The sequence below is a fragment of the Zonotrichia leucophrys genome, chromosome 12 (assembly GCF_028769735.1).
Source record: "Zonotrichia leucophrys gambelii isolate GWCS_2022_RI chromosome 12, RI_Zleu_2.0, whole genome shotgun sequence".
In the NCBI taxonomy this organism is placed as follows: Eukaryota; Metazoa; Chordata; class Aves; order Passeriformes; family Passerellidae; genus Zonotrichia; species Zonotrichia leucophrys.
In genome coordinates, this window is record NC_088182.1 from 13327105 (window position 1) to 13354624 (window position 27520).

The 27520-nt window shown below is 37.8% G+C and overlaps 1 protein-coding gene across 4 annotated transcripts in view; it reads right to left on the reverse strand.

Moving 5' to 3' along the window:
• Positions 1-27520, reverse strand: part of CACNA2D3 (calcium voltage-gated channel auxiliary subunit alpha2delta 3) — a 454430-nt gene that overhangs the window by 298926 nt on the left and 127984 nt on the right. Inside the window, exon 1 of one of the 4 annotated variants that reach the window (XM_064723752.1) lies at positions 7551-7610. The exons of the other annotated variants lie outside the window; for them this stretch is intronic. Coding sequence (XP_064579822.1) covers positions 7551-7592 — 42 coding nt within the window. The 5' untranslated portion in view covers positions 7593-7610. Of the gene's footprint in view, positions 1-7550; positions 7611-27520 lie in introns of those variants that run through there. 4 annotated transcript variants of the gene reach the window in all.

Below are 27520 nucleotides of genomic sequence, written 5' to 3' on the forward strand. Positions count from 1 at the left end.
CCAGTTAAACAAAATGAGTAGTGGAAAAAACAAAGCTTTTGGGCCTTGATACATCAAACTTGCAAACTACCTTGGTGTACTGCTACTATGAAGCTGCTCATACAAGCAATGCCTTAAATTACTTCCCTTCCCTGTAAAAAAAATGAAGCTGATTACAAAGTTGTCATTTTGTTTTATTTAAAAAAAAATTCCTTCAGTTTTTTCAATCTTCCCTAATTTTATTTCATTAAGAGATACTGATAATTCTCATAATTTGTAACAGAGGCAATAATACATGTTTATTGTTATTATAAGGAGAGAAAATAGCTCTGACTTTGCTATAAACAAGTGACTTGCTTAAAAAAAGAGTATGAGATATTAGAGGCATAGTTGGAAACTTCTGATAAATGAATTTCCAATTGTCTAGAAGATGAAGCAGGCACAACTTCTGATTTGCTGCATTATAAAAAAAAATACTTGAAATGCTGATTCTGTCGGCTTGCAAAAATCAGCATTTGGTAAGAAATTCTCTAGAGAGACAAGAACATTTATCATTTGAGAAAGCCCACAAAAAATACATTATTTCTTCAGTATCTGTTTTGCCAGATCATTTCACATAAGCACCGGGGAAAGACAGACAGTATTTCACTGTCAGAACCCTTAATGCTTCTATGTTTTTCACTGATTTAGGTGTGGGGGTTTTTTCTTGGTAAATGATCATCTAGAAATAACAAACCAAAAAGCTATCTGTACAAAACTCAGATCAGAAGTGTTTAATGCAATCTAAATACTTGGCACTGAAAGATAACACAAACACACACAAACTAAGAATTCCTAACAAAAAAAAAAAAAAATACCAGAGTCTTCAAAACAAAAAAAACAAAGAAAAGCCAAACCACTCCAAAACCTACAGAGTTCGAATGACCAAGGCAGGAAAAGGAATCAGCTCCTGAAGCAAGACTCTTGACTTCAGCTTAAATTTTTTTCTCCTTGTTTTTATTCTAAAGAGAAAATGGTCTTTGTGTTCCTGTTTGTATCTACTTCTATCAAGTCTTATCAAAATCAAGATATTCACCTTTGTGCTGTAAACAAAAATATTTCAAGTTACTTACATGTGTGCACACCATCCTTAGTCTCAGTCTTTCAAAAGGGCTCTGGTTGCTTTGTACATCTGCAGAACACTACCCATTTATGATGAAAATTCTTCCCCCTCCCTGGGATTTTGAGAGCCAGTAAATACCACTACCATCCTGATTAAAGAAAGGAATTCAACAGGAATCTTGCAATAATACTTTAAAAATCATCTCTCTGTGTTGCCTGTTTGGAGCTGTAATTTGCCTCTGAGGTGCATTCATGGCTCAATTGCACACGCTCCACAAATGTTGCTGGTTGAGAGATTTTGTCACAGGCATGTTAAAACTATATGTGCATATATACATTTTATGTTTTATAATGAAAAAGCAGAACCAGCATGCAAATGGCAGATCAAATATCCAATCTATCCATTGTTTCCATGAAAAAATTAAATGTGTGTTTACTCCATGCCATTTTCAAAAAACCACTTTCAGATGTGCAAGCCTCAACATTGCGAATGTAAAAGAGAGATTGCAGAAACATATGCTTTTGATTAAATCACCAACTTTTGATTTCAATTAATATCTCTGGCCCATCAGAAATGCTGTGCCATGCAGAGCTTGAACTGTTTAGATTTGCTTCACTCCCTCTGCCACGCAAGTCCTGGCAGTGACTCCCTGCAGAGCGGCAGTGCTGGACTGAAGGGCCACAGATGTTAATAAATTTATTAAAATTATTTTGATTATATATTTAAGATACCCCAACAATCAGATGCAATTAATGAGACTGAAAGGCTGCAAAAAGCTTGCAGCTGATACAATTTGCAGCTCTTAAAGCAGTTTCTTTAGTTACAGAGCCAAAAGTTATGCCACAGTCCTGACCATATTCTTGACCCCTAAATGCATGAATTTATCACTAAAGTTGACTTTCCTAGCTGAAGTAGCCTTAAATTTTTATGTCAAGTTCTTTTAAATTGAGGGATCAAAAGGTTCATAATAAACTAATTTTCTATGCATAAAGAAATTTTTTCTTTCAATAATCAATTCTTCATTGCCATCTAACGTTAAGGCACTTCATTTTTCTTTACTCCTCTTAATGTATAACAATTTTTACTTTTTTTTTTAGCATAACAGCACAATTATTTTTTTAAATGTCATTTATTCAGGGTGTTTTAAAAGCACCTCTTCCTCTTTGCACTTGATACAGGTTTTGATTTTGTGGGCTTTTTAAATTCTAGAACCCAAAACCTGCCACATACATGGAGCAAACTCAAAATGTCTCATTAGTTGCTGCCTTACTCCATTAACAGTTCTGTTGAAATTTTAAAAAGCTATGCACAGAGAAGGGACTGTAGCAAAATATGGCTTTGAATCAAAACAAGCATAAATTACTTTTCATCTGGAAAGTCAATCACAGAATTTTATAAGACAATATCCATATTGAAACTGATGGGACAAAAGCAGTGACAGTTCAACCCTTCTGTGGCCTGAGCTCTTGCAGTGCTCTACCATAGAGCACACATCCCTTCTGCATGTGGGAGAGGGTAGAGCAATGCCCAGGAGAAGATTTAAAATTATCCAGCCCAGCCTCTGAATGCCTCATTAGAGCTGAGGGGTCACTAACCATGGATGCACTGCTGGAACAAACCCGACTGCAAGCCAAATTAAAAACCTTCTCCAGCATCACATGTGCCTGTGAGGGGGAGTCTGAGCTTTTCCACTGAGCAGAAGGGTACTCAGATGGCACAGGCACAGCAGAGATATCCAATACAGATGGTGCACTCCTCTGACAGACTCATCTGTGAATCTCTCATTCCTACAAGATTTTGTATTTTCCCCTTATCACACTGACCCCATGGTGGGGTGGTTTTGTTACAGTGCCACATTCATGCTGCTATCTGTTCCTCCTGACTCTGAAATGCATTCATTCAGTGGAGCAACTCTAAAAAACCCTAGTTGTTTATTTTGATATTTTGTTGTTGAACAAAATTATTTTACTTCAGAATTGGTATTAAGTTTTTCACCCACAGAGTTTTAAAGATTTTATAAAGCATGTAGATCAAAATCTCCATGCAGAAGGGGATATTGGGCTTTCCTTAAATTCAGTGATGTACCCAAAGTCACACAACAATTCAGAACTACAAAGAGAACAAGCTCTCTTGGTTATTCTTCCAATGCCCTGCTCAATAAACCACAGTCAGCTTTGTTAACTTCCTCTTGATCTGTATGGCAAGATCAATCACAACAGCACACTTCTCCTCACCTTGACATCAGAGAACTCCTTAGTAATTGAGAGTTTGTGTTACACCACATTACACACTCCTATTAACCTTTCCTGAGCCTCTTTGTGTTGATGAAATCCATCAGCAATGCCCAGTGTGATGGCACACTCATTTTCTGCAGAGAAATTCTCACTCATTTCATCAAACATCTCCTAGGAGCTCTGGATTAGCTCATCACATTTGACTCTTACACACACTGGTATCTGAGGAACTCTTGTTGCCTCAAAGTCCATTTGGGTTACTTCACAAAATACACTTTTAAAACAAAATATTGGGATATTTTTGAATACTTCTTTACTGTGATTAGTTACTCAGTGCTGTACCTGGTATGTCATAGCCAAAGATCAACTATCCTGGGAAATTTGTTATCATCAGCAGACTTGACAAGGATAGTTGCTGCTTTCCTTGCAAAATAATTTGCGCATTAAAATCACTGCAAGGGCACCATACCCCCAGCATATTTAATCTTTACAAAGATATTTACTTCTGACCTATTTTTACCTCATGGCTATATGTAAATGCCACAAAACCAAATGCATTAAAGCATTCAGCTGAATGATCATCAAAACCAAACATCCCAACTCCTGATTTAGCAGCATTCCTCTGCCCCATCTGTGAAAGGCCACACAAGGTGTCTTCTTGAACCTTTCACAACTAGATATGTTTATGTCTATCTATATATAAACACACAACATCCATATAACTGAAAATACCATGTGAAGGGCATTAATTGGAATTTCAGCATGGTTAAAACAGCTCTGCTAGTGGGAGAAGATAAAAGCTACTCTGCCACAGAGTACTTCTCATCATAAGTACAATTTTAGAAAAGCAGCCACATTGGTGCTTTTTTATTAGATTTTTTTCCTTATATTTTAATTTATTAGATGCTATAAATTATAGCATCCAATAAATTAAAAGTTAAGGAAACATTCTCCAGGAGGTTCAAATGCTTCCTCTCTGAGATTATTTCAGTATTTTAACTTTTATACAAAGTAGGTAATTAAAAGAAAAACACCACAAATGGGTGATCCAAATAACTAGACAGGCATTCTAATTCCAAGGAAACAGCAACTGGAAATACATTCCCATGTCTCCCTTTAACAGAGTAGCTTTGGTCAGTGCTGTCCCCAGTCAGAAATGTCTGGCAGGGCTTGCCTGGCTCTGCCTCCAGAGCCCACCTGGGGCTCCTTCCCCAGGAGAGTCACCTCACCAGCTCCCCTGACTGTCAATTTAATCATAACTGAAATAGCTGAAAAAGCAACCATTATCTTGCAAATTCTTTCAGACATCTGAAACATCTCCACAGGCCAGCAAGGATTTTCAAGAGCTACTTAACAAAGCCTATTAAGAGCTGCTTTGGAAATACATTTCACAGAAGCTGTCTATACAATTACCCACACCTTTGCTTCTATTTTAGAAAATAACATAAAGCCCTCGTTTAAACTGAATAAGAACATTCTGGAACTGCCCTGGAGACTCCTTTTTCCATAAGGCTATTCTGGATACTCACTACAGTATTTCACATGAACTGCTTTCCATGAGGAACAAAACACCTGTCAGTATAAATCTGCAGAATCAAACACGATCCAGAAGTTGTGTTCATCCAAGGCAAAGCCTTCTCCATATTTTCAGGGGAAAGTAAGTATATTAAAAGCATGTATAACTAATGTGTTCCCCACAAAACACTGAAGCAATCTGAGAATGCAATCCTTTCCCCCTGGACACTTCTAAGCCACTGAAGATTCAGGAGGAGGTAACCTGACAGTTCACTGCCATCACCAATTCTCAGCAGGGATGAGATACTACATTTTCTTTTGTACACAAAGCTGCATTGTCTACTCCAAAAACCTCCATGGCTGCTGGAAACAAGAACAGCCAAATGAGACAGCTTACTTTGTGCTGTAATGTCACAGGATACAACCACAAAATTTTTTTCGATCAGACATTCTGCTAATTCTTTTTTTTCCCTCTTTATACTACTCTTATCACTGAATGTCTCTTTCTCTCATTACTGTTCCCCCTCGACCTATGCCTGCCTTACACCAAGCTCTTGTACCAGGTTTTGCTGTTTCTGTAGACTTTTACTAGACAGCACTTATTTTCCATCTAAGAAAAATTACACAATTGCCTTCCCACCCTTCATGGTTGCCCCTAAATGAGCAATAAAATAAAATGAGCTGCCAAGAAAACTTGAAATAAAGTGGAATGTACGCAGAATAAAAAAACAAAGAAAAAAAGAAGTGTGTTCCAAGACAAACCTTTGCTTAGCAATATCCATGCCTTTTGAGAAGGTCCAAAAATTCTGCTTTTAAGAACCTCTAATGGCTTTTGTTCCTCGGAAAAAGAAACACAATCTCCTCAGGACACAAATTATGTTTTGCAATGTTCTCTACCATGAACGTTTGTCTGCTTGGATGCCTCTAAACCATTGTGTGGTACCTTCAACATTAACTCTAAAATGAGCATTTCATTTCAGGGTTTGTCACTCTGAAGGACATGGCATTGATCCCTGCTGCTCTGGCTCATCATTGCACTTTTCTGTGCAATACCTGATAAAAGTATTTTGATTGATTTAGGGCTTCAGAGAGGTGTCAGAATCTACAGATCAAAGGGGAATTGTAATGACAAGAAACAGCATAACATCTGAATACCTGAATTTGGGTACCTAAATTTAGGCTCCCAGTTCTTCAGCTCATGACTGAATGTTAAAAATTACTATGTTTTCAAAAATCTTTACTCCCCTCAGTCCCATCAAAGCCAGCAATATCAGTCTATTCTCAGCATCTGTGAAAATCAGACCAATCAGACCACCTGCATGTGGTCTGAGGGCAAATGTCTTAAAAAGAATTCAGTAAGTTACCCATAAAAAAAGAAAAAATATTTGGGAACCTAACTATAGCATTTGGCACTGCCTGGAAGCGTGAAAACATATTTGTGGTTTTGCCACACAAGCTAATGCTTTTCACTTCCATATGTGATTGCCAGTCCCTTATAAAACTTCAAAGAAAGAGCAGGGGATGGCCAGCCCTGCTGCATCCTTCTGGAGAGCAGCAGATCCATCATGATTCCCTTCAAAGCTTCACAAAACAAACTGGTGAACAGACCAGGACAAACAAAGGGTTAAAGTTCAAATGCCAAACCACCCTTAGTCCAATATTTAATAACTGCCTTTGAAAGGCTGTAATATGATATAAACGAATGCCCTGTACAGCAGAACTGGTGCAGATCCTTTTCTCTTTGGACCATTTAGCTATGAGAGAGTCTTAGATTGGCATCTGGCATGCTGGCTCTCAAAGCGTTTTTCCCCTCAACAAAGTTTTTTCTCTCTCACACTTTTAAAAATGACACTTGAAACCTCATTAAGGAAAAGTCCTGTGCATCAAAATCCCAGCCAGAGTTCTGCTTGTAGCTCTTTCTTTGGTTTGCTTCTTCCTTTTTTTTGTTTTGGTTTTTGGAGGGCTTTTTGTTTGTTTTGGTGCTTTTTTTTTTCTGTTTTGATTGGTTGTTTTGGTTTTTTATGAAAATTGGATGAATACTCTAGATCATAGAGTGGGTACCATATCATACCCACACATAGGTATTCCCAAACATCACTGCAAAGAGTAAATAAACCCTGAGCAATTTCAAATGTTGCAGAGAGGACTGAAGTACAGCAGCCCCAGTCTCTGCCTCTATTTCCTCCAAAACTGAAAACTCAAGCTGGTTTTATTACTTGTAGATATGTGCTTAATGATATCATCTTCACCAAAACCTATCATCCAAAATGAACGAGATTCAGACCCGCTACTCAGAAATTTGTGTACTCTCACACCTGTGTTACAAACTTGCCTTTTTCTCCTCGGCCAAAAAATCTCACAAACCTAAACAAGAAAATAAGTTGGCTACCAAGCTAGAGAAGATTTATTTTTGTGTACCCACAAGTCAGTATCTGATCAGATTGTAAGCATTTCAGCAAACCATCAGCTTCATTCTGTTTTTGACAGCTTCAAAGAAATTTGCCCAAATTAAATCTGAAGCAAACCTATTTCAAGTTAAAATGCAGGGCACATTCTTGATTCTACTATGTTGAAACTTTTCTAGGTTCAGTTTGCTGTAAAATACATATACAAACATGGGATGCCTGTCACAGCACAAGTCACAGTTGAGACAGCCACAATACACAGAGTAACACCACACAATTTCAGAAAGCTTCAGCCCATACACAGTAACACCTTACCAATTCAGAAGACTGTAAGCATCTGCCCATACAGAGGAACATCACTTCAGGAAGCTGTAAGTATCTGCCCTTCCTGTGCCTCAGCCCAGCCTTTTATCCCCTCCTGTTGATGCCCTGCCCCTGTGTGCCCTCTGCTCCCTTCGGTGGTTGGTCAGTGCCCCTGGGCACTCCCTGGCTCGTTACCTTCAATTGTGCTCACCTGCTGCTCACAGCTGTGCCCATTGGGGATAATGCTGGGCCAGCCCCACTCCCAGTTACCACAAACTGCACCTACAGATGCTTTTTCAGATTTTTTTCTGAGTCTCAAAAAGAGCAAAAAAGCGTCTTTGTAATTTAGGAATTCATTACATTACCAACAGAGATCATCTCACAAAAAAATATGTATTACCTATAGTAGCACCACAACAGATTAAGACCCCAGTATATAGAAATAAACCATCTAACTCCAGAGTCTGTATTAGACTGCACAAACAAATACATTTATCAGAAAAAGTCAAGAGCTTTGGCACTAGAAAGGACCCCAACAACAGCTTTGTTTTGCTTGGTCAATAAACCACTATTAATGATAATGTATCTATGAATTAAAGATGCATCAATCTGCATAGCAGAGGATAGAAGCCATGAATAACAGCCAAATCAATACTATGAAGTTGTAAAGAGTACAGTGTGCTCTCCTTCAGGCTAATGGTAATTAATTTACTTTCCCTCCCTTCACACAAGAGAGGAAGCAAGCAGAAGAACACAGTAACCACATAATTTTTTTAAGTATAAAATGAACACATATTGTTATCTCCTTACTGTATCTTTTCTGTTCACACACTTAGAGCACTTAAAAATTATTACTTTATTTGCACATAGAAAAAACAGCTTGTGTTTTTGGGAGCATATGCACATACCAGCCGATATTTTCAAGTACTGCAATTTGAAAATTTGTTTCTTAAATAAAAGATCTTGCTCTGATTGGGTTGTATGTTAGTATAAATGACCAATGCCTAAAATAACATTTGTGCATCACAAAAACTCTCCTAGTGAATGTACCTGTAGAAATATTCTAAGTCTTGTGGGGTTCAATATCCCATAATGGAAAGGCTTATCAGTGAAAACTACATTTACTTATGCCCCAAGTTAGTAAGTTTTTTATTCAACTCCACTGTTAATTAAATAATGCCCTTTCTTTGCAAGTGAAAAAAAAGGCAAGGTTTAAGTGATCAGCATCTAATAGAGGCATCCCCTTCTTAGGAAAAAAAGCATTTGGAGGTTCTGTTAATCCAATGGACTGTCTCTAGACCAGCAAGCTTCTAGGAGAGGAAACAAGATAAAGTTACTGGGTCTCTGCTTTAAAAGAGAGTGCTGTTGCTTTCTAAAGAACACAATTTAAATATTCATTGTGTTAAAGTTCTTCTAAGTGCTGTTTTTGTACAAAGTAAACCTTAGGCTGCTGTAATTAACACTGCATTTTCACAGACATGGAAATTAAAGTTTCCATTTTAAAAATATATCCTTTGTTGACAAGGTTCAGCAAACTGCCATCAGCAGATTGCAACTACTTCATTGCTTCATAAAAATACAGAATTTCACTAAACCTCAGAACATCAAACAAAGGCACCACAATCACAGGTCATTGCAAAGCAACCTATTGATAAATTCCTCAGTGTGCACCACAGCTGCAATGACCTTGGTGAACTGCATTCAAGGCTCTAAGCAGCAGAATAATTAACAAATACTGAAGTTAAAATCACAAGTGGTGCTATTAAAGCAGGCAGAACAAGTCAGCACATAAAGATACCCCTGTGTGAATTAGGGTCTCAGTGGTCATTTCACATCCTTCCATGGCTCTGTGAAACTGTTGCCCCCAAACACAGAGAAGCTGAGTTCTGAGTCTGAGCTGACCTTGGGCTGTTCACTGTGTAAAACACTCAAAGTGGGGCCACATCTCCATCTTGTGAGCTTTCTGAAAGCTTTACTACAAAACAACATAGTGTAAATAACCAAGGGAAAGGTGCTCTCAATTTCCAACACAAATTTTTTCACATTAACCCACTGAAAATTACAATAATTATTTAGATCCTTTCAGACCCTACCCTGCATTATAAACACCCTTAAAATTACTTTCCCTTTTTCACAACAACATAATTTGTCCCTTACTATTACAAACATACAAAGAACAGCATATACCAATAAAATATAATTGAGGCAAGTGGACATTGTGTTTGCATTTGGAGGCACGGCAGAGCCTGTGCTGCCTGCACAGCACTGCCAGAGGCACACATCTGTTTGTGCAGTTCTAGTTCAGTAGTTTAAGGAATGAAGTATCACCTCATTACAGAACTGCCATGTATGAGTGAATTTGTGGAGCTTGCCCTCCTCACAGTCAGACAGTTCTAATCTCCTTGCAAACCACAGTGGCAGCACAGAGATGGAGTGTTAAGCTTATCAGGCCTCATCTGTACCATCACCTACTTAGTTAAACCCAGGCCATCCATTTCTCTGTCATTTCTTTGTTCCTGAGGTGCCTGAATGCATAATAGCCACTGGCAAAAGATGCAAGATATCTTTAAAGACTGCAATAGAACACCACCTACATTATTTTTTTTTAACACAGACTGAACACAATTCACAGGGACCATTTTAATCACGGGTTGCACTGCATGCATTTCTTCTTGCTCTAGAATTCTAACTTGCCCTATCACCACATAACCTGTTATATAGAGTTATTAATTTATTTTATATTTACTTTCAATGTCTGCATAGAAATTCCTGACTCTGAAAAAAAGCTTGCATTCCTATCACAGTATCACAACTGGGAAGGGTTCTGATAACTGAAAATCCTACAGCATAATAAAACCTACTCGACATTCAACCACTCTTTATGGGTATCAGCAAGTCTCCTGTCAGCAGGCAGATTTTGGGAGAGGCCAAGAGGCATAAAAAGTGACTGTACCCTAAGCCTTGGGGGCTTTTTTGAACTTGCATTTGGGGCTTATGCTTTCATCTTGTGGGACTTTTAGAATCCTAGGCTTTTTGCCCTGGCCCCAGGCTATCTTTTGGCTCTCCTGACCTCACTGGCTCTTGCTCACCCTCATGTCCATCCCACCTTCCTGTGTCCCTGACCAACGCCCTGCCTGCTTGTCTCTGTGTCCCTGCCTGGGCCACCTTGTCCAGCCCTGCCCATCCAGGCCCTGCTGCTCTCTCCCCCCTCAGCTCCTGTCCAGTGCCCAGCCCCACCACAGGACATGGACAGCGCTCCCAAGCTCCACTTGTGCCTCTCTCTCCACTCTCTTCCCTCTCCTCCAGGACTTTTCCATTTTCCTGCCTTCTTTTCTGTCTCTTCTAGCCCTCTTTCATTTGGGAAACTCCTTTTCCATCTCATTTTTGTTACCAATAAATGGTTCTCAGATCCAATGTTTGCCTCATTTGGCTTAATCTCGTTCCCAACCATCCATTTTTAAAATAACCCCTCTCAGTTTCCTGCTGCTGTGTCCCAGTAGAACACGACAGAAACCTACACCCAAACTCTCCTAAAGGGCTTTTGAACATGGAAAAGGTCATTTCACAGCCACAGCCCAAGCCTGCCTGCAACACTGCACTAGCACTTAGCTTGTGTGGATTCCTGAGCTTTATTAATGCTCTAATGGTGCCATCACACATCTCTAGATGTCTCTAGAACACCCTAATCAGATGGAGGCTGAAAGATGCTTTAGCTGATAAGAGAGTGTTTTCCAGCCTATAAAGCAAACAAAAAACTGCACTGTTCATAATTTGCTTTTGGCTCATTCTTCAAAGTTTTCCTGTTCCAAGTGGTGATGAAAAGTCAAACCACAAGAACACTGCCAATCAGTACATCCATGCACGTCCGAAAAATAAAATTATACATTTATAGGGAACAGTGAAAGGGAGCATTTAGTGCAATAAATTAGAAAATTTTTCAACTGTTTATATTAAAGAATCTTACTTTGATCTCCGTCAATTTTACAGCTTTTCTGTCAATATTGCATTTTGAAAAAAAATATCAAGAAATAAGCATGTAAATACTCCAATCACACCCCTGGCCCTTTTATATTCTTGGTTCAAGTGAAGAGTGTTTGGTGATCTCTTTAGAAGAGATTTGTGTTAGAAGAGATTTGAAATTTCTTCCCAAAACACCAAATAGAAAAACCGCATGAAGCCACTTGCTTAACTACCTAAAAATCAGGGTTTAGGGGCCTCAAGGTGTGAGATAGGATAAATTTAAAAAAGAGCCACTAGAAGCACTGACAAGACAATATTTCTAAATTAAACAGTGGAGTAGAAATTGAAGAAAACGCCGACTATCTAGAGAATATGCTAAGAATATCTGGTCTCTAGTACTCAGTACTAGAAATGAAAACATTCTTCAGCAAACTAACCTTTTATCATACTGCCATGCTTTCCAGTAAAAACTTAACTATCAGTTACCAGATTTAGAACTATTTGATGACCCTGATAGCTGAGAAAATCTCTCTATACATTAAGATGTCATGGCAGAACAAACTGAGGATAGCCGAAGTGCCACTGTGTAGTTTTGAAGAGTGAATCACTTCACCCTAAACAGTTTCTCCCACAATTAGTGGTTACAGAAACCACCCATCCTCTATCCCTTTTGGAGAACAGTTGACATCTTACTCAGAATACCAGCATTAGATTATTTTCTCCTCCCCATCTGGTTCTGCTGACCCTGTGGGCAGGATTTCTGCTGGCAAGGGAAACCCACATGGACAGAACGAGGCGAGTTTCTCTGAGGCCCTGGTAAAAGTCTCTGGTTACTGTGGGAAGAGAAGAGATGTGCCAAAGCACACAACAGCACAGCTGACAGAGATAATGCCCCAGTGCAATTGCCCCTGGATATTTTACTGTTATTGCTTCTGTAATCCTTATCCCTTTGTTCCATTAATTAGCATGCAGTGGCTATAATCCTGCCCAGAAAAACCCTTTGCTCCTAGATAATAATTTCACTACAAGCAGAAACATTTCACCAATTTTTTAACAAATGGTAAAGGTCATAATCAGCTGGTCATCCCTGGCTTTCCTTGGAATTCCTCTGTAATCCAAATTCTACATAGTATCAGTTAACAGCATATGAAAGGATCAATAGGTTTAGGAAATATATACAATTGCATGACTATTAAAGACTAACTTGCGCATATTTTCCATCAAAACGTAATGGTTCCCTCCTGGTGTAAAAAAGTAGAGGTAGGTTTAGAGGTTATATGTCTGGACCAGGAGAAAGGATAAAAAGGTCCTGTTTTGCACGGTACACTGAGTCAGAACAAAGCACTTGCTAAATGACAATTGGGAAGACAACACCAATCTCATGAGCACTGCAGTTGTCTTCCCTGCACTGCAGCAGCCTTCTGATGGAATTATTTTAACTTTTCTCTTTCTTTATTTCTTCATTCATTAAAAAAATTAAATTTGTGCTTCAGGAATAGTTTGATGCCAAAACTGTTATTGTTCTCCAATATCTTTGTATAGATAAGATATAAACATTTAAAATACATTATTTGTTTATTCACTCAAATATTTACAAGATCTTCTGAATTAGTTTAAGAGGACCAGGTATTAGCACACAGCACAGAGCCAACTGAATAAGAATGAATAATATCCAAAAGTACCATTACATTTATTTCTACCCCAGTTGGCTTCTTAACAAACCAGATCATTGAAGCTGCCTCTGAATATTGAGTTCCCCTGAAAATATTTTGGCAAATAAAATGCTTGTGTGTTTCCTAAAGCAGCACACACATTAGATATACAATACTTCAGACTTCCTTAATGTTCCATTTCTTTCCCAGTAATTTATAGCATCCATGATTACACTCCTAATTCTTTGTTGTTCTTCCAGTTACTGGTCCTGACTTGTCACCCTTTTTCAGGGCTGAACCGTAAAACAATTCCCATATTATTCCAGATGGAGTTGCACAAGTTGCATTAGAAGAAATAATTTTGGTCCATGATAAAACATCTTCTAGACAGGCAGCATGTACTCATACCTCACTTTTTGTCTTGAATACTACACTTTTAATTCTTTAAAGCGAGAGCTAAAGTATAACTCAAGTCTGATGTCAATTGTCCCTCTACAGCAGCTTTAACTTTTAGAACACTGAACTGTCACATTATTAATAATTCCTTCAGAATTCAGCTTCCCTTTTATAAATATATATTGAGAGAGAGAAGAAATATAACAACCATACTTTGTAATTCAAATATTGCTGAGATAGACACAACCTATCTAGTTTCCAGAAGCAGTTACAGTCAATAATCATTTATCTATAGTATTAGGTGGCAGAGGAAAGAAAAAAAAATATCAAAGAAAACATAAAAAGTAATAAAAGCATATTTAAGGTTGAACATGTTTTCAAATATCAGTTATTTTATCTACAAATACTCCTTAATAATAGTCAGACTTTGCAGAAGTAGTTTTTAAGTCCCTTGTTACTTGAGAGTAACTACAGAAAATTTAATTCAAAGGGATTTTGGTTTTGCAGTAAAATTAGCATAAGTGAAATTTTGGGTTAAAATGAAAGCTACATTCTTAGAGGAAGAATGGTGTGGTGGTTGAGATATTAACCTTGGACTTGAAAGAAATGGGCTCAAGTCCCAGCTTTGCCACAGAGTTTTGCATAACCTTGAATTAGTCACTTAATTACTTGGTGCTTCTCTTCTCGAGGTATTAAACACAGATAATAATATTTCCATGGTCAGCTTCACCTTGTTCTCTGGCAAATCAGAAAGAAAAAAAAAAAAAATCTGTGAAAGGCCCCACTATTTTATCCCCAAGAACAATTTGTTTTAGAACTAGCTTCCTGTTCTGAATCCTTGGCATCAGTCTCAGTTTGCATTGTGGGATCCCAAACACCAAAAATCCTAGGAACGACAGTAAAAAAAGAATCAATAATAATAGAATTCCAGCAATAATATTTGTGTCATCTGTACTGTGTCTGCATAAAAGGCAAAGGCTTACTACATTGATTGTTAAAATAACACTAGAAAACTTCAAACCTAATACAAAAATAGAAGTATTTGGGTTTTTCAATCCATTACTATAGTTTCAGCACATACACTCTGTGTGTATGCAAGTCTTTTAAAAAGGAAAGAATAAAGAATTCTGATTAAAACTTGAATCTGATGAAATAAAATGTTCTTTTCATAATTCATATGCAAGAGAGACATACACAGCCTAAGAAGCAACACTCTTTATGTAGCAAGAGCAGCCAGCACCTGTGATTCTGGACAACTGATACATTGGAAAAAACATAAGGAATTCTTTGTTATTATCTTCCACTAAATACTTATGTACATAATCTATTATTCAATTTGTGAAAAGATATCCACTTTGTAGCCTATGATTAATACATATCATAAAGCATCACAAGTACTTTATATCACTTAAAAATAAAACCAACCATGTTCTGTAAAAATCCCCTATTTTTATTTTTCCCAAAGAATTCTTAAGAGATTAACTGCATAAAAAAAATTTCTAACCATTTATTTAAAAGCTGCACAACTCCACAAGAAATTAACTGCAGTTACAACCACAGCACACTTACTTTCTCTTTAAATTCCATAAAAAACACACATATCGAGCTAAGAGCTTTTATCAAACACAAGGTCACAGGTTTTAGGCCTGACTGATGAGCAGCTTTGGACAGCTTTGGACAACAAGACAGCAATAAAACCATTCTAAGTGAGGCTGAGATGTCAGTTTGCAGTAGTTTGAAAATGAAAGGTGTTGTTGCTCCTTTCCTGAAACTTGCAAGAAAAAGGGAACACACTGGGAGCAGCAAAGATGTCCTGATAGAAAAATGTGGGCACACACTGCTTAAAATGGAAAAGAAGGTGAGGTTCAGGTGTTGAACAAGAAAAGAAAATCTCATTAATTTGGAATTAAGGGTCTCAAACAGGAATTAATTCTGCTGAGCTCCAGTGATGGAGCACCAGAAACCACCCAAGCCTCACATTTGAAGTTTATGCCATGCTCAGAACCCCTCAGTGGAATTATGGATCTCTAATTCACTGTTGTCACTATTTATTCTGTAACTTATGGTTCCCTGAATTTCCTTTTCACAAAGCATGCAGTGACATACTCATTACCCCTGGACCATTATGTACTGCATAAATCATCATTTCTTGTGTTCTAAAGCTAAGTGTGTAATGCACCCCAATGGAGAAACAACTAAAATCTAACTGCATAAGCAATTTTCTTGGATGTCAGGTTTCTCTAGTCCAAAAATAATACAGAGGGTTCCACACCAACTATTTGCTTCTCCTTCAATTTCCCATTCAGAAATACAAAATGTATATACTCAGTTTCTGGGAAGTTGTAATAAACAAACCAAAAGAGGACAAAATATTCACATTGTCTACCAAATCAAGCCCCAACAGATCAAACTTTTTTATTAACCACAGCAAAAACTTCTGTGAAAATAAGATACCAAAGTAAAATCTATGTTACTAAAATAGCTTGAAAGAAACCGTGACTTTACTAACCTGTTTCATAATGCTAATGTGGGGGGAGAGGGGAAGGGACCTGAAAGAAAGGCATTTAATTAGCCCAAAAAAAGCTTCAGGTAGGAGTGGATGAATCTTTTTTTAGGGTTTTTTTATTCCCCCTTAAATCTGAGGGGAATTGCTTAATGCAGAGTATGCAAGTGTTCTAAATAATTTTAAACTAAAAGAAATTTGCATACAGTACATGATACATTCCTGCAAAGCCTCCTTCACCTCCTTGATCAAACTGCCATCAGTGCAGATCCCACTTGTGCAAACAGTAATCACAGGAGCAGCAGTTGCCATAAAAAGGTTTTACACTTCAAAGCCTGCGTAGGTAGCATGAAATAAAAAGTCCACAACACCTAAAGTAGTATGAAATATAATAATCTGTAATTCAAGCAGCAGAAAGAATCAGACTTATATGCAATCTAAGTGCAATATAATACAAAGAGTAGAATGTTACTGCAACCAAATAAAGGCTGGGAGTGATCTGCATGAAGCCCCAAACCTGCAGAGGTACTGCAGCAAACAGTATTTTGCAGCACTTCACTGAGGGATAACAGGAATGTTTAATAAACCTTCTATTTGCTAAATCTTTAAAATTTAATTGACCCCATCTGAAGTTTTTACTTACTGCAGTTTATGAAAAAGGTGAGAGTTTTCAAAACACATTTTTTCTATAAAATCCTATAACCAGAGGACAGTAATTTGACTTAATTGATGTCATCAATTTCTATTAATTGAAAAATAAAATACTTTAGAATTCTTCACTGAGCTATGTATTTCAGATTTGTGTTCTATTCAATCAAAGCAAAAAAATCAGTTTTATTACTATTTTAAGAATTCATCCAATAATTATAAATCTAGTGAAAATCATGCTCTTTTTTAGGAGCTGATACTGTATTTCCAATTGCTATAGAGGCTGCAGTCCTCTCACTGGCAATTTTGTTTGAGAGCTACAGATCTAAAAGTGCACCCATCTTCTCCTTGAAAAACCACTGAAAATACAGAATCTTTAAATTCTAGCTTGAAATGTCAGTCATCTGTACGCAGAAATTCATCTGTATTTACTCTATGGAGTATTGATCCAGATCCAGAGTGACTATACTTTACCAGGACAATTTGGTTACCTGCTCCATAAATCTGCCACTGAAACTTTCTTGGAAACAAATCCACACACAGGCACAATGGCTGCTTTTCAAACCACAACAACCAGATTCATTTCCACACAGTTTTTTTTATACATTTCCTCATCCTTATAGTGTAAATTGTCCATTTCATGCACTAAATCTTCATGCTCTCCCATAAAAAAGGAGAAATGGTGAAGCCTCAGATTTGAACTATTTTTAAAACTACAGATACATAATGCAGTATATATATGTTCTGGGAACTTATATATACTGTATTTTATATATATACACATATGCTCAGGGGGAACATATATATACTGCATTTTATATATATATATATATATGTTCAGGGGAACATATATACACGCATGTGAACTTATTTCACTCTTATTTTCAGGTCTGACACCAGACTTATCCAATAAAAATTAGAGATTTTCAATTTAGAGCAGGTCACTAGATTATATGCATTACCTTCAGCTATCCACATATAAATCAATCAGATTAAAGAATGTTCAATGGCAAACTGAATCAGGAGTATAAAAATAAAAGCACATAACATCTCAGTACACTTCTGTGGCACAGAGCACAGGGGACAACTCCAGCACTGCCACCAGGGCCACCAACCACCTAAGACAGAGCCCAAGGACAAAGCCCTGCAGCGAAATCGCAGGAGCACCAATGCCCACTGTGCACACACCAAATGCCAGAACATTCCAGTGCCCATCAGATTTTACAGGCCTAACATGCCCAAGGTGCTTTCTGCAAGCGCTCCAGATTTTCAAAATTTAGTCACTTCAGCTTTACTCCCCAAATGGATGGAGAAAGGAGGGAAGTAATTCCTGCTTACAGAGTAAGCTTTAGGCAGACAATTGTCAGCTGACAGGGAGGTTTTTGTGACCATGTCAGATGAATAACCAGTACTGTGAGACAGATTTAGGACCGTTGACTCAAGTGAATGAAAGCATCCATTTTTCCACTTTTCTCACAAGTTTTAATCATACAATGCATTATATGTGCCTACATTTATATTATCCAGGATTAAAGTATAAATAAGGAAAGAAAGGAGAATTTCTGAAAGCTAGCATACATATGCAGGCATAGGAGTTTTTTAGAAAAAGTGATTTCCAGTTCTGAAACAGACAAACCTAATCCTCAAATCTGCTAATCCGATCAAAGCGTTTATACACTGAGCACTTGCTACTTCAAATATGTCTGCTGGGAATGGAAAAAAAAATCTGGTTTTAAAGGCAGCATTTGGTTCAGTTTCCACAACACACTCAGGTTCATAACTGTACCAGATTCAGGGTGTAAATAGCCACAACTTCCCTCTGTCCAACTAGTTCCCACTCTGAAGTGTTCAGCTGTTTTTCTTCATAGCTGCTCCCTTCCTTTATTTTTCTAAAGCACCCTGCTCCAAGTAGGCAGTTTTTATGCAAGAAGGGTGAAATTCCACTGTGCAACAAAGTGCAAAATAGACTTCAGCTGCAGTATAACATTGCAAAGGGAAAAAAAGCCAAGGTACACCTGGCAAAGCTCTTGGACAGAGAATCATTATTTCTTTAAATTATCAGTAAGATTTGGCAGTACACAAATAAAAAAATCCTCTCAAAATTTCAAGTTCATGTAATATTTTCATTTTTATAATGTTAAGCACATAAATACATAGCCTTCACTACCAAACAGATACAAAAAATAGTAAATAAAAAGAAGCAGTGACTAGTTAAGCCTACAAAATGTTGGGTGATTTATCACACGAAAGTTTGCATAAATATTTTCCTGACAGTAGTTACATTAACACTAGCTACAAATTATAGCAGAATTTTTACATAGCAAACACCATCAAATAAATTGAAGTTTTAATGTTTTAATACTATTTAATACTTTTTTCCTTTTAAAAATCAGCATGAAGGTAAATAGGTTTGCCTGCTAAGGCTTAGAAAATAGCAAGTTCTGGGTTTTTTTCATCTAAATTTGATTTGGTTTTAATTTTTGAAGAAGAAATAACCAGTTTTTGTTAAAAATGTACACATCAATGTTTAGGCATAAACTAATACAATGTTTTGGTGTTAAAAGAATACTGAAAAAAATCTGGGCTCATCAACTGCTCCACACACACACCAGCACAAAACCTTACACAAAGAGAAGCCTGAAGTAGCAAACTTGCTGTGGAACCCTGTTCAAACACAAGAGCCACCAAAAGAGAGCATTTCAGAGAATTTCAAGAAGGAAACTCATTTCTGCCATTCAGAAATGGAAAGCATTCCTTGAAATTCCAGCAGGGGGATTATGTTCTCTGCCCAGAACACTTCTGGCTCAGGTGAAGTTGCCCACACTGAAGATAAGCAGCTCTTATCTACATCTGTGGAGCAAAGCAAAACACCTCAGGATGCCTGGGCCTACCTACTCTCTGTCCTGTCCCTCCTTTAATCTCGAAAAGCAAACCATGCACTCTGATTGTCTTTTCCTTCTTTGTATCACTGAGATTTCTATCCTACAAGAAACCAAACTTGTAAACATCTATCAAGCAAGCAAGCTTTTGAATTTATTCTCCTTGCAATTTAATAAAACAAGCTGAAAAATCAATATGTGTAGAAACAATCTCAAAACTATAAGTGACTGAGGGTGTATTACATTTGATACCCCAGATAAAATAAAACTCCAGTGATCACAGATCACACACACCATAATAGCAATAAAGCAGACAGAATTATGGTAATTAAGTGCACAGATCAATAAAATATCTGTTACATTTTGGAAAGCCAGCAAGTAGCAGTTCTTTGAGTTTCTGATCTAGAGAACTGCCTGATGCATTTCTGTTGTTGTGGCATGATCTATCTTCAGCAAAGAGCTTTGTTGTGTGTTTAGCCTAGGGATGAATTAAAGATAAATGCTAGATTTCAGTGAGTTCATTGCAAAAAACAATTTCAAAGAACAAGTCAAAACTCAACAAAAATAATGAGCTTCAAAAAAAGAAAGTTTGGTCTTTAGGGAGAAGGTGTATTTTATTTTTCTTTTTAATTTATCGAAGACCCACCATAGTTGATTAATTTGTGTACAAACTTCTGTGCATTGTTTTTGATAGATATATAAATGTGAATTTTATAACAAAATTGAAATTCAAAAGTTTTGTCTCAAGATATATTTGAAAGCTTAAGTTCCCTGCTGACTGCTGCAATACAGATACGTGAGAAAAAGAGAACACAATGCTAAATCTCCCTGACAGGTTTTTTGTATTTGCTGGAGTTGAGCCACAACTGGCCCTGGGCTTCCTTCATTTGTGTTTGATTCATGCCTGCATCCAGGAAATGCAATTTGAAATTCAGATGATGGCATAAACTTCAACTGGTTCAGGCAGAAAAGAGTCAAACACCCAAACAAGTTTAAAAAAAAACCCCAAAACTCAGCACAGGACAAATCTTGAGCCAAATGTTTCATTAAAGATTTGAATTTTTTTCGGTTATTTTATACAAATAAAAATATTTGTATATAGGAAAGTAGATTTAAACAAATCACTTTTCCCACTTCTAAATGATGCTTGATTTTTTGTCTTGCTGATGCACACTACTGACACCTACGTGGTACAAGGTGAGGGCAGAGTGATTCAGTGAGACTCAGGATCTGTGATGTTTGCTGGCAAATAATACTGAGATTATCAGTGCCTAAGAATTTTGGTAATCTAGAAGATTAAAACTAGACAAGCACTGTGTATTACTGAGCTACTGCTCAGCACTAAAGCCTGAGGCCAGGCAGGGCAGGGCTTGGGGCAGCCTGGGCTGGTGGGAGCTCTCCCTGCCCCAGCACCAGGATTGGAATAGGATGGTGTCTGAGGCTCCTTCCAACCCAAATATTCTGTGATTCCCTAGGACATGTCACAAATGTGAAACACGGGACACAGTGTCCCTGCCCATGGCACTGGGGTTGGAACAGGATGGTGTCTGAGGTTCCTTCTGACCCAAACATTCTGTGATTCTCTAGGACATGTCACAAATGTGAAACATGGGACTTAGGCCAGATGTGGTATCAGTGTGATAAAAGCTGTCAGAGTACAATTCAAGCCCTTTAATAGCTTTTTGGGTAAAAAGCAAATGTTTGTCTGTTAAGTGGCTTTCTTGAAAAATAAACCATCTGCGCATCTGCTTAGGGTGCACTAAAAACCTGTTTGCAGTGTTCCAGCACTGGAAGGTTCCCTGGGAAGGGCATAAGAAAGCAGTTTTAACACAAACAGAATGAACAAGTCCCTTCAGAAGCAAAACCCTCTCAGCAGCATCACTACACAAGGTATCTCTATAGCCCTGAAATTGCCATCACAAAAAACCCACCACAGCCATCTAGATAAACAGCATTTAACAAGAATGCAGTCTCCTGTGCTGATGAGAGAACAGGACAGGACTCTTTTTCAATAAGTGCATTTACATTTATGAAAATAAATCTATATTTATGAAATAAATGAAAAATACCCCTATCTAATTAAGAAATTCCACTTCTTTTTTTTAAAAAAAAAATTAAATTAAATTAATTTTTAAAAATTCTTTTTTTTAAATTTTTAACTTAATTAACAAGCTACCTCTAGCCTGCATTGCAGACTTTTTTATCCAATTATACAATACTACCCAAACCCATGAAGAAGAAAGTAAAAAAATTAGCCTCTACCCAAAAACCTCCATCTTGTTTTACAGATATTACTATATTCAAAAATCTTTAAGTTTTCCACTATATAATATTACACACTTCTATTCAAACTACACACCCACAATCCCAGTTGTATCATTCAATTTTAGAAACCTTCTCCACAACCTCAGGTCAAATGTAGTGTTCTCTTAAGGCTCAGTACATGTCAACACAAAAAATCTAAAATTCTCAGTAACCAGCTTCCAGCAAGGGACTCTGTGCTGGGCTCTTCACTCCTGCAAGGTTATTCTCAGCTGTTCATGACAGAAATATTAGCATCATCCTCAAACATTTAAGTCTGACACTTAGACAGAATGGTAGATGGAGAAATGTCCATTGAGTTGCGCAGCTATCTCTGTGTTTTCCATATTCAAACCAGTATACTCAAAGCCAGCTATGAATTTACTTTGTTAGAATTTACACAGATGGGGTGAAATTACACATGCATGGGTGCACACACACCATGCCAGTTGGCAATAAACTTGCCTTTCATTTAAGAGAGAGCAGCTTATACAAAAGAGAAAAAAATGGCAAAGTGGAATAGAATAAAGTTAAAAACCTTTGAGTTCAGGTATTTTAAAATCATGAATATTCTTTTAAGAAACCTAAAGCTAAAAATTAACATACTCAAAGTGAAACACACAAGTGAAAGGGCAACACAATTTTGGGAAGTGTACTAATAACTGTCACTTTTTACCACAATTATCACAATTAATTAATTAACTGCTTTCCATTTATTAATAAGCCATTTGTCCAACCAACCATGAATAGACCATAGTGGTGTGGCACAGAAGATCTATATTTATGTTTCTAAATATTTCCTCTCCCTGTAAGTAGCCTCTTTTTCCATCAGGGCAATTTGAAGAAAACATTTTCAGTATAAATATTCATTAAAAAACACACTAGTAGTACTGATGCAACATTTCAGATTAAAAAGAAAAACCAGATAAACAGCTTTTGAAACATCATCTTGTTCTGCAATATTTTCATATATAAGGATTTTGAGTTTCCTTGCCTCAGTTATACTCCTAGATTTTAAAACCTTTCAATAGCTTCGATGATAAAGCCTAATTTTCTCTTACCAAAATATGCAGTTCCATTCTGAAAAACTTGACAGAACATGAACTTTGCCAGAGCCCTTGAGTCACAAATTCCTTTGATTTTACTTAAAAAGGGTTAGAGAACCAATCTTGCCGGGAAAAGACAAAGACCAAGGAAGCCACACCTAACATGGCACCGAAGCTGTACTGTTCCCAGGCTACACACAGCAACAAATTACTCTCTCAAAAGAAGAATGCAGGTCTTACATGAAGTGGAACAATTAATTTCACGCTTGTCAGCCCAGTCTCAATAGTGTGTTGATTTGAATCCGATATTTGTGGCGCATTACGGCGCGCGGCGGACAGCGCCGGTGCCTCCCGAGCAGACACATGGCAATGATGACTATCATTGTAAAACAATCCATCAATAAGAGTAATTACAGTATTGATCAAAATGGCTCCTTGTTTCGTATCAAAATCAATTCTCAGGAGTTGCCAGAAACAGAAATATCTAATGGACTATTCCATCACTGCAGCAACTGAAACAGCTAATATTCTGGAAAGCTCTTAATAATTACTCATTGACTCTAAATTTCTGCTTCAGTGGTTAACTATAGCCTGCTTACTGTTGCTTGAAAGTCAGTCGTAGTGGCTGCAATAAGATTCCAATGCAAATTTATAAAGTGCTAACATCTGCAAAAAAACTCAAAACCACCTTATATAATTTCGCTGTGTTCTGTTAATCACAGAATCTAATTATTTTTCTTATTACATTGTTTCTGGGTGAGAAACTGCATTCTGGATGCCGACAGCTTGTTTTACAGTGGCTGCTCTTACAGTACTCCACAATAGGCAGGGTGGAATTCATTATGGCTCAGATTGTAAACAATTGAAGCCATAATACCATTAATAGCATATTTTTGTGTAAATGTCACTGAATTATAGATAGTCTTTTGAGATAGCATCAGCTCTTAATGTTGCTCTATAAACCCTAGAAGATAGAAAATCATAGAATAGTTTAGGTTGGAAAACACCTTTAATGTCATCAAGTCCAACCATTAACCCAGTACCATCCAAACCACCACCAACCCACATCTCTCAGTGGGTCTACACATCTTTTAAATACTTCCAGGAATGGCAACTCCACTTTTCCCTGGGCAGCCTTCTCTCAGGGACTTTTACAGCCCTTTTACTGAAGAAGTTTTCCCTAATAGCCATCTAAACCTCCCATGCCACAACTTGAAGCCATTTTCTCTCATCCTGTCTCTTGTTACATGAGAGAATATAAAATAACAACCCCGCCTGGCTACACCTCCTGCCAGGTAGCTGTAGAGAGCCATGATGTCCCCCTGAGTTTCCTTTTTTTCAGGCTGAACTGCCCCAGCTCCCCTATGAGACTCGTGCTCCAGACCCTTCACCAGAGCCCTCTGCAGAGCCTTCCTGCCCTCCAGCAAATCAAATCAACATTGCCACCCACCCCGGAGTCACCTGCAACTGCCTGACCTGACCGTCAACCTCCTCATTAGGTAACTTATTATTATCATTATCATTATTATTGTTGTTGTTATTTATAATATTTATTATTTATTGATAAATGACTGGGCCCACTTCAGACCCCCAGGGACCAGCACTGGTGACCAGCCCCAGCTGGAGGTGACTCCATTCCCCACCACCCTCCAGGCCCAGCACCCAGCCAGTTTTTGATCCAGCAAAGAGCACACCCACCCTAGCCAAGAGCAGCCAGTTTGTCCAGGAGAATTCTGCAGAAATTATGTCAAAGGCTTTCCTGAGTCCAGAGAGACAGCAACCACACCTCTCCCTCATCCACTAAGGGGTCACTTTGTCACAGAAGGAAATGAGGGTGGTAAAGGAGGACCTGCCTTGTATAAACTGGGTCTGATCCCTGGTTGTCCTGTATGTGCCACATGAGGGCACTTGGGATGATCTACTCCATGACATTCCCTGGCTCCCAGGTAACACTGACAAGCTTGACCTTCCTGAGATCATCATTCCTACCAATGTTCTTATCCATTCCTACCCCATCTGATGGGAATCACATTTCGCAACTTGCAGTGGACTGGGACCTCTCCAGACATTGATAAATAATGGAAAATGGCAAGTGGCCCAATGAGTGCTGCCACCAGCTCCCTCCATACCCTTGGGTGGGTCCCATAGTCTGTGTGTTTCAGGGGTGTGGGAGGTTGCTGACCATTTCCCCTTGGATAATGGGGCTTCACTCTGCTCCCAGCCCTTTTTTCCAGCTCAGGGGCCTGATCTGTACCTGACAACAACTGGTCTAAATATTAAAGACAGGCAAAGAACTGGCATTTGTTACTTCAGCCTTCTCGCCACACTTGTTCACTGTTTTCCCCAAGGCCAATAAGGGATGGACATTCTCCTTAGGCCTCCTTTTTTGAAGGCAATACCTTTATAGCATCTTTCTTTAATTATCTTTTATGACAGTAGCCACATTAGGATTTGACCCATCAATTTTCTCCCTGCATAACCTCATGACATTCTTGCAGTTCTGAGTTTGCTATCCCATTTTCCAAGGGTCATAAATCCTCTCTATTTTTTTTCCCTGCATTCCAGACAAAGCTCTTTGTTCAGACAGGACAGTCTTCCCCACTTGCTCATCTTTTAGCACTTGGGGTCACCCAGCTCCTGTGCCTTTAAGATTTCCTTCTTGAAGAATGTCCAGCCTTCCTGGACTTCCTTGCCCTTCAGAAAAGCCTTCCAAGAAACTGCACCAACCAGACTCCTAAAGATACCAAAGTCTGCCCTCCACAAGTCTAAGGTAGCAGGTTTGCTGTCTCCCAATATCTTCATACATGTTCCTATTTCATTTCAGATTTGTCTGTCCCCACACCTAAACTGTCCTGCAAAGGAACTGCATGTAATTAAGACTGTATTAAAATACATTTGCATGTTGATATAATCTTAAATTGCCAATAAAAACATGTTTAAATTAATAAACTGGCACATTACACAGGCACTGCAAGAGACAGCATTATACCAGTTCTAATAAAATACTTTTATGTAACACATTAGCATTATCATCAATTGGAAATCTCTAATATTTCCTCTGATGTTTGCTGAAGTAGCATTAATTACGCTCACTTACTTTTGGTATTCATGTACCATCAATGTAATTAATTTGGAGTTTACTGAAGTGTGAAATGTTCTGCCTGATAATAGATTTCCCAGAATCTGATACCGCAGTCGACCTTAAACATTCCACTTTTGCTCTGGCTACACACAGAGACTGAGTTCAGTATTGCAGAATCCTCAATGGTAAACAGTCATCTGGAAGGATTTTTAAAATTCTTTTCTTGATAATATTAGCATAAATATTTGGGCATCTCAGATGAAAAGGTAAGCTGAAACAGGAAAAGGTAAGCTGAAACATGAAAACAGTGTGGTGGAATTCTGACTGCAGGGTGAAAATGCTTCAATTTAGTTTTAATTCCTAAGAGTATATTTTACAAATCCTTGAAGGTCTCAGAACCAGACTTACTAACATGGAACATTTTGAAGCCAAGATGCTTAGGGCAAAAGAAATGAAATTTTGCAGAATAAGGAAAAAAAGGAACAATTATTATATTAAAGAACAGCCCATATTTAGTCTGTCATTGGTAGTAATGAGGAAACTCCAAAAGCTTATATATATCCTGTTCCATGTCCCACTGATGACAAGAAAAAATTTCTTTTTTACCCTCCTATGTATAGGATGAGGCCTCATAATCCAAAGCTCTCCATGAATACCAACAGAATGAGAATATAAAATATTTAAGTCTTCAGATAGCAAAATACTTTTTCTCTGTATTGTTTATTTATACCATCTAAGCTGTGCACTACATAATTCCATGTCACTAATGCTGCCATGGTTTTTTTCCTCAAGGGGATTACATTTCCACAGTAATGATATTATCACAAAGTTTATCTATGCTCATCCAAGATGCTTTAATCATTTCCTGGATTAAAGTCTGTCAAATGCAGCATCTTAAAGCTTGAGAAATCTTGATGCATGAGGCATCTGACACTATGACTTGTCACAGTTTTTTAAACTTAATCATGAAAGAGCTACAACTGCCAGATAATACCAAACTACTTCTGGTAAATACTGACTTCTTAATGTGCACCAACATGTTCTAACCCTACCATGACAAGGATGAAGGACCAGAAGCTTGTACTGTTATTGCACATTTTGCTTTCTCCAAAAAATGAAATCTTAGGAAAAGCTTCTCCAAACAGTGTGTCTAAAATTTACAAAATTGAGGTAAAAAACTACCCCCAGAAAAACAGAAAGCAAAACCAGACCAAGCAGATTGCACATCTTTAGAGAACAGGTGGTTTCCTTCCATGTTCTCCATGCAAACATATTTATCCTGTGCTGAGGGTACAGAGTATAGCAGGACCAGCTACAAGCCCAGGCTCCAGACACAGGAATAAAAGCAGCCTAAACAGAAATTCTCAAAATGCAAGGAAGTTTTTATGACAGTATGTTTTCAAAATACTACAGTAAAGAGTATTTATGAGATAACTATAAATTATAGGTCACTTAGAACCTACAGGAAAACTCGTACAGAGGGAGATCCCCTTTAACCAAATGCATGTTCTGCTC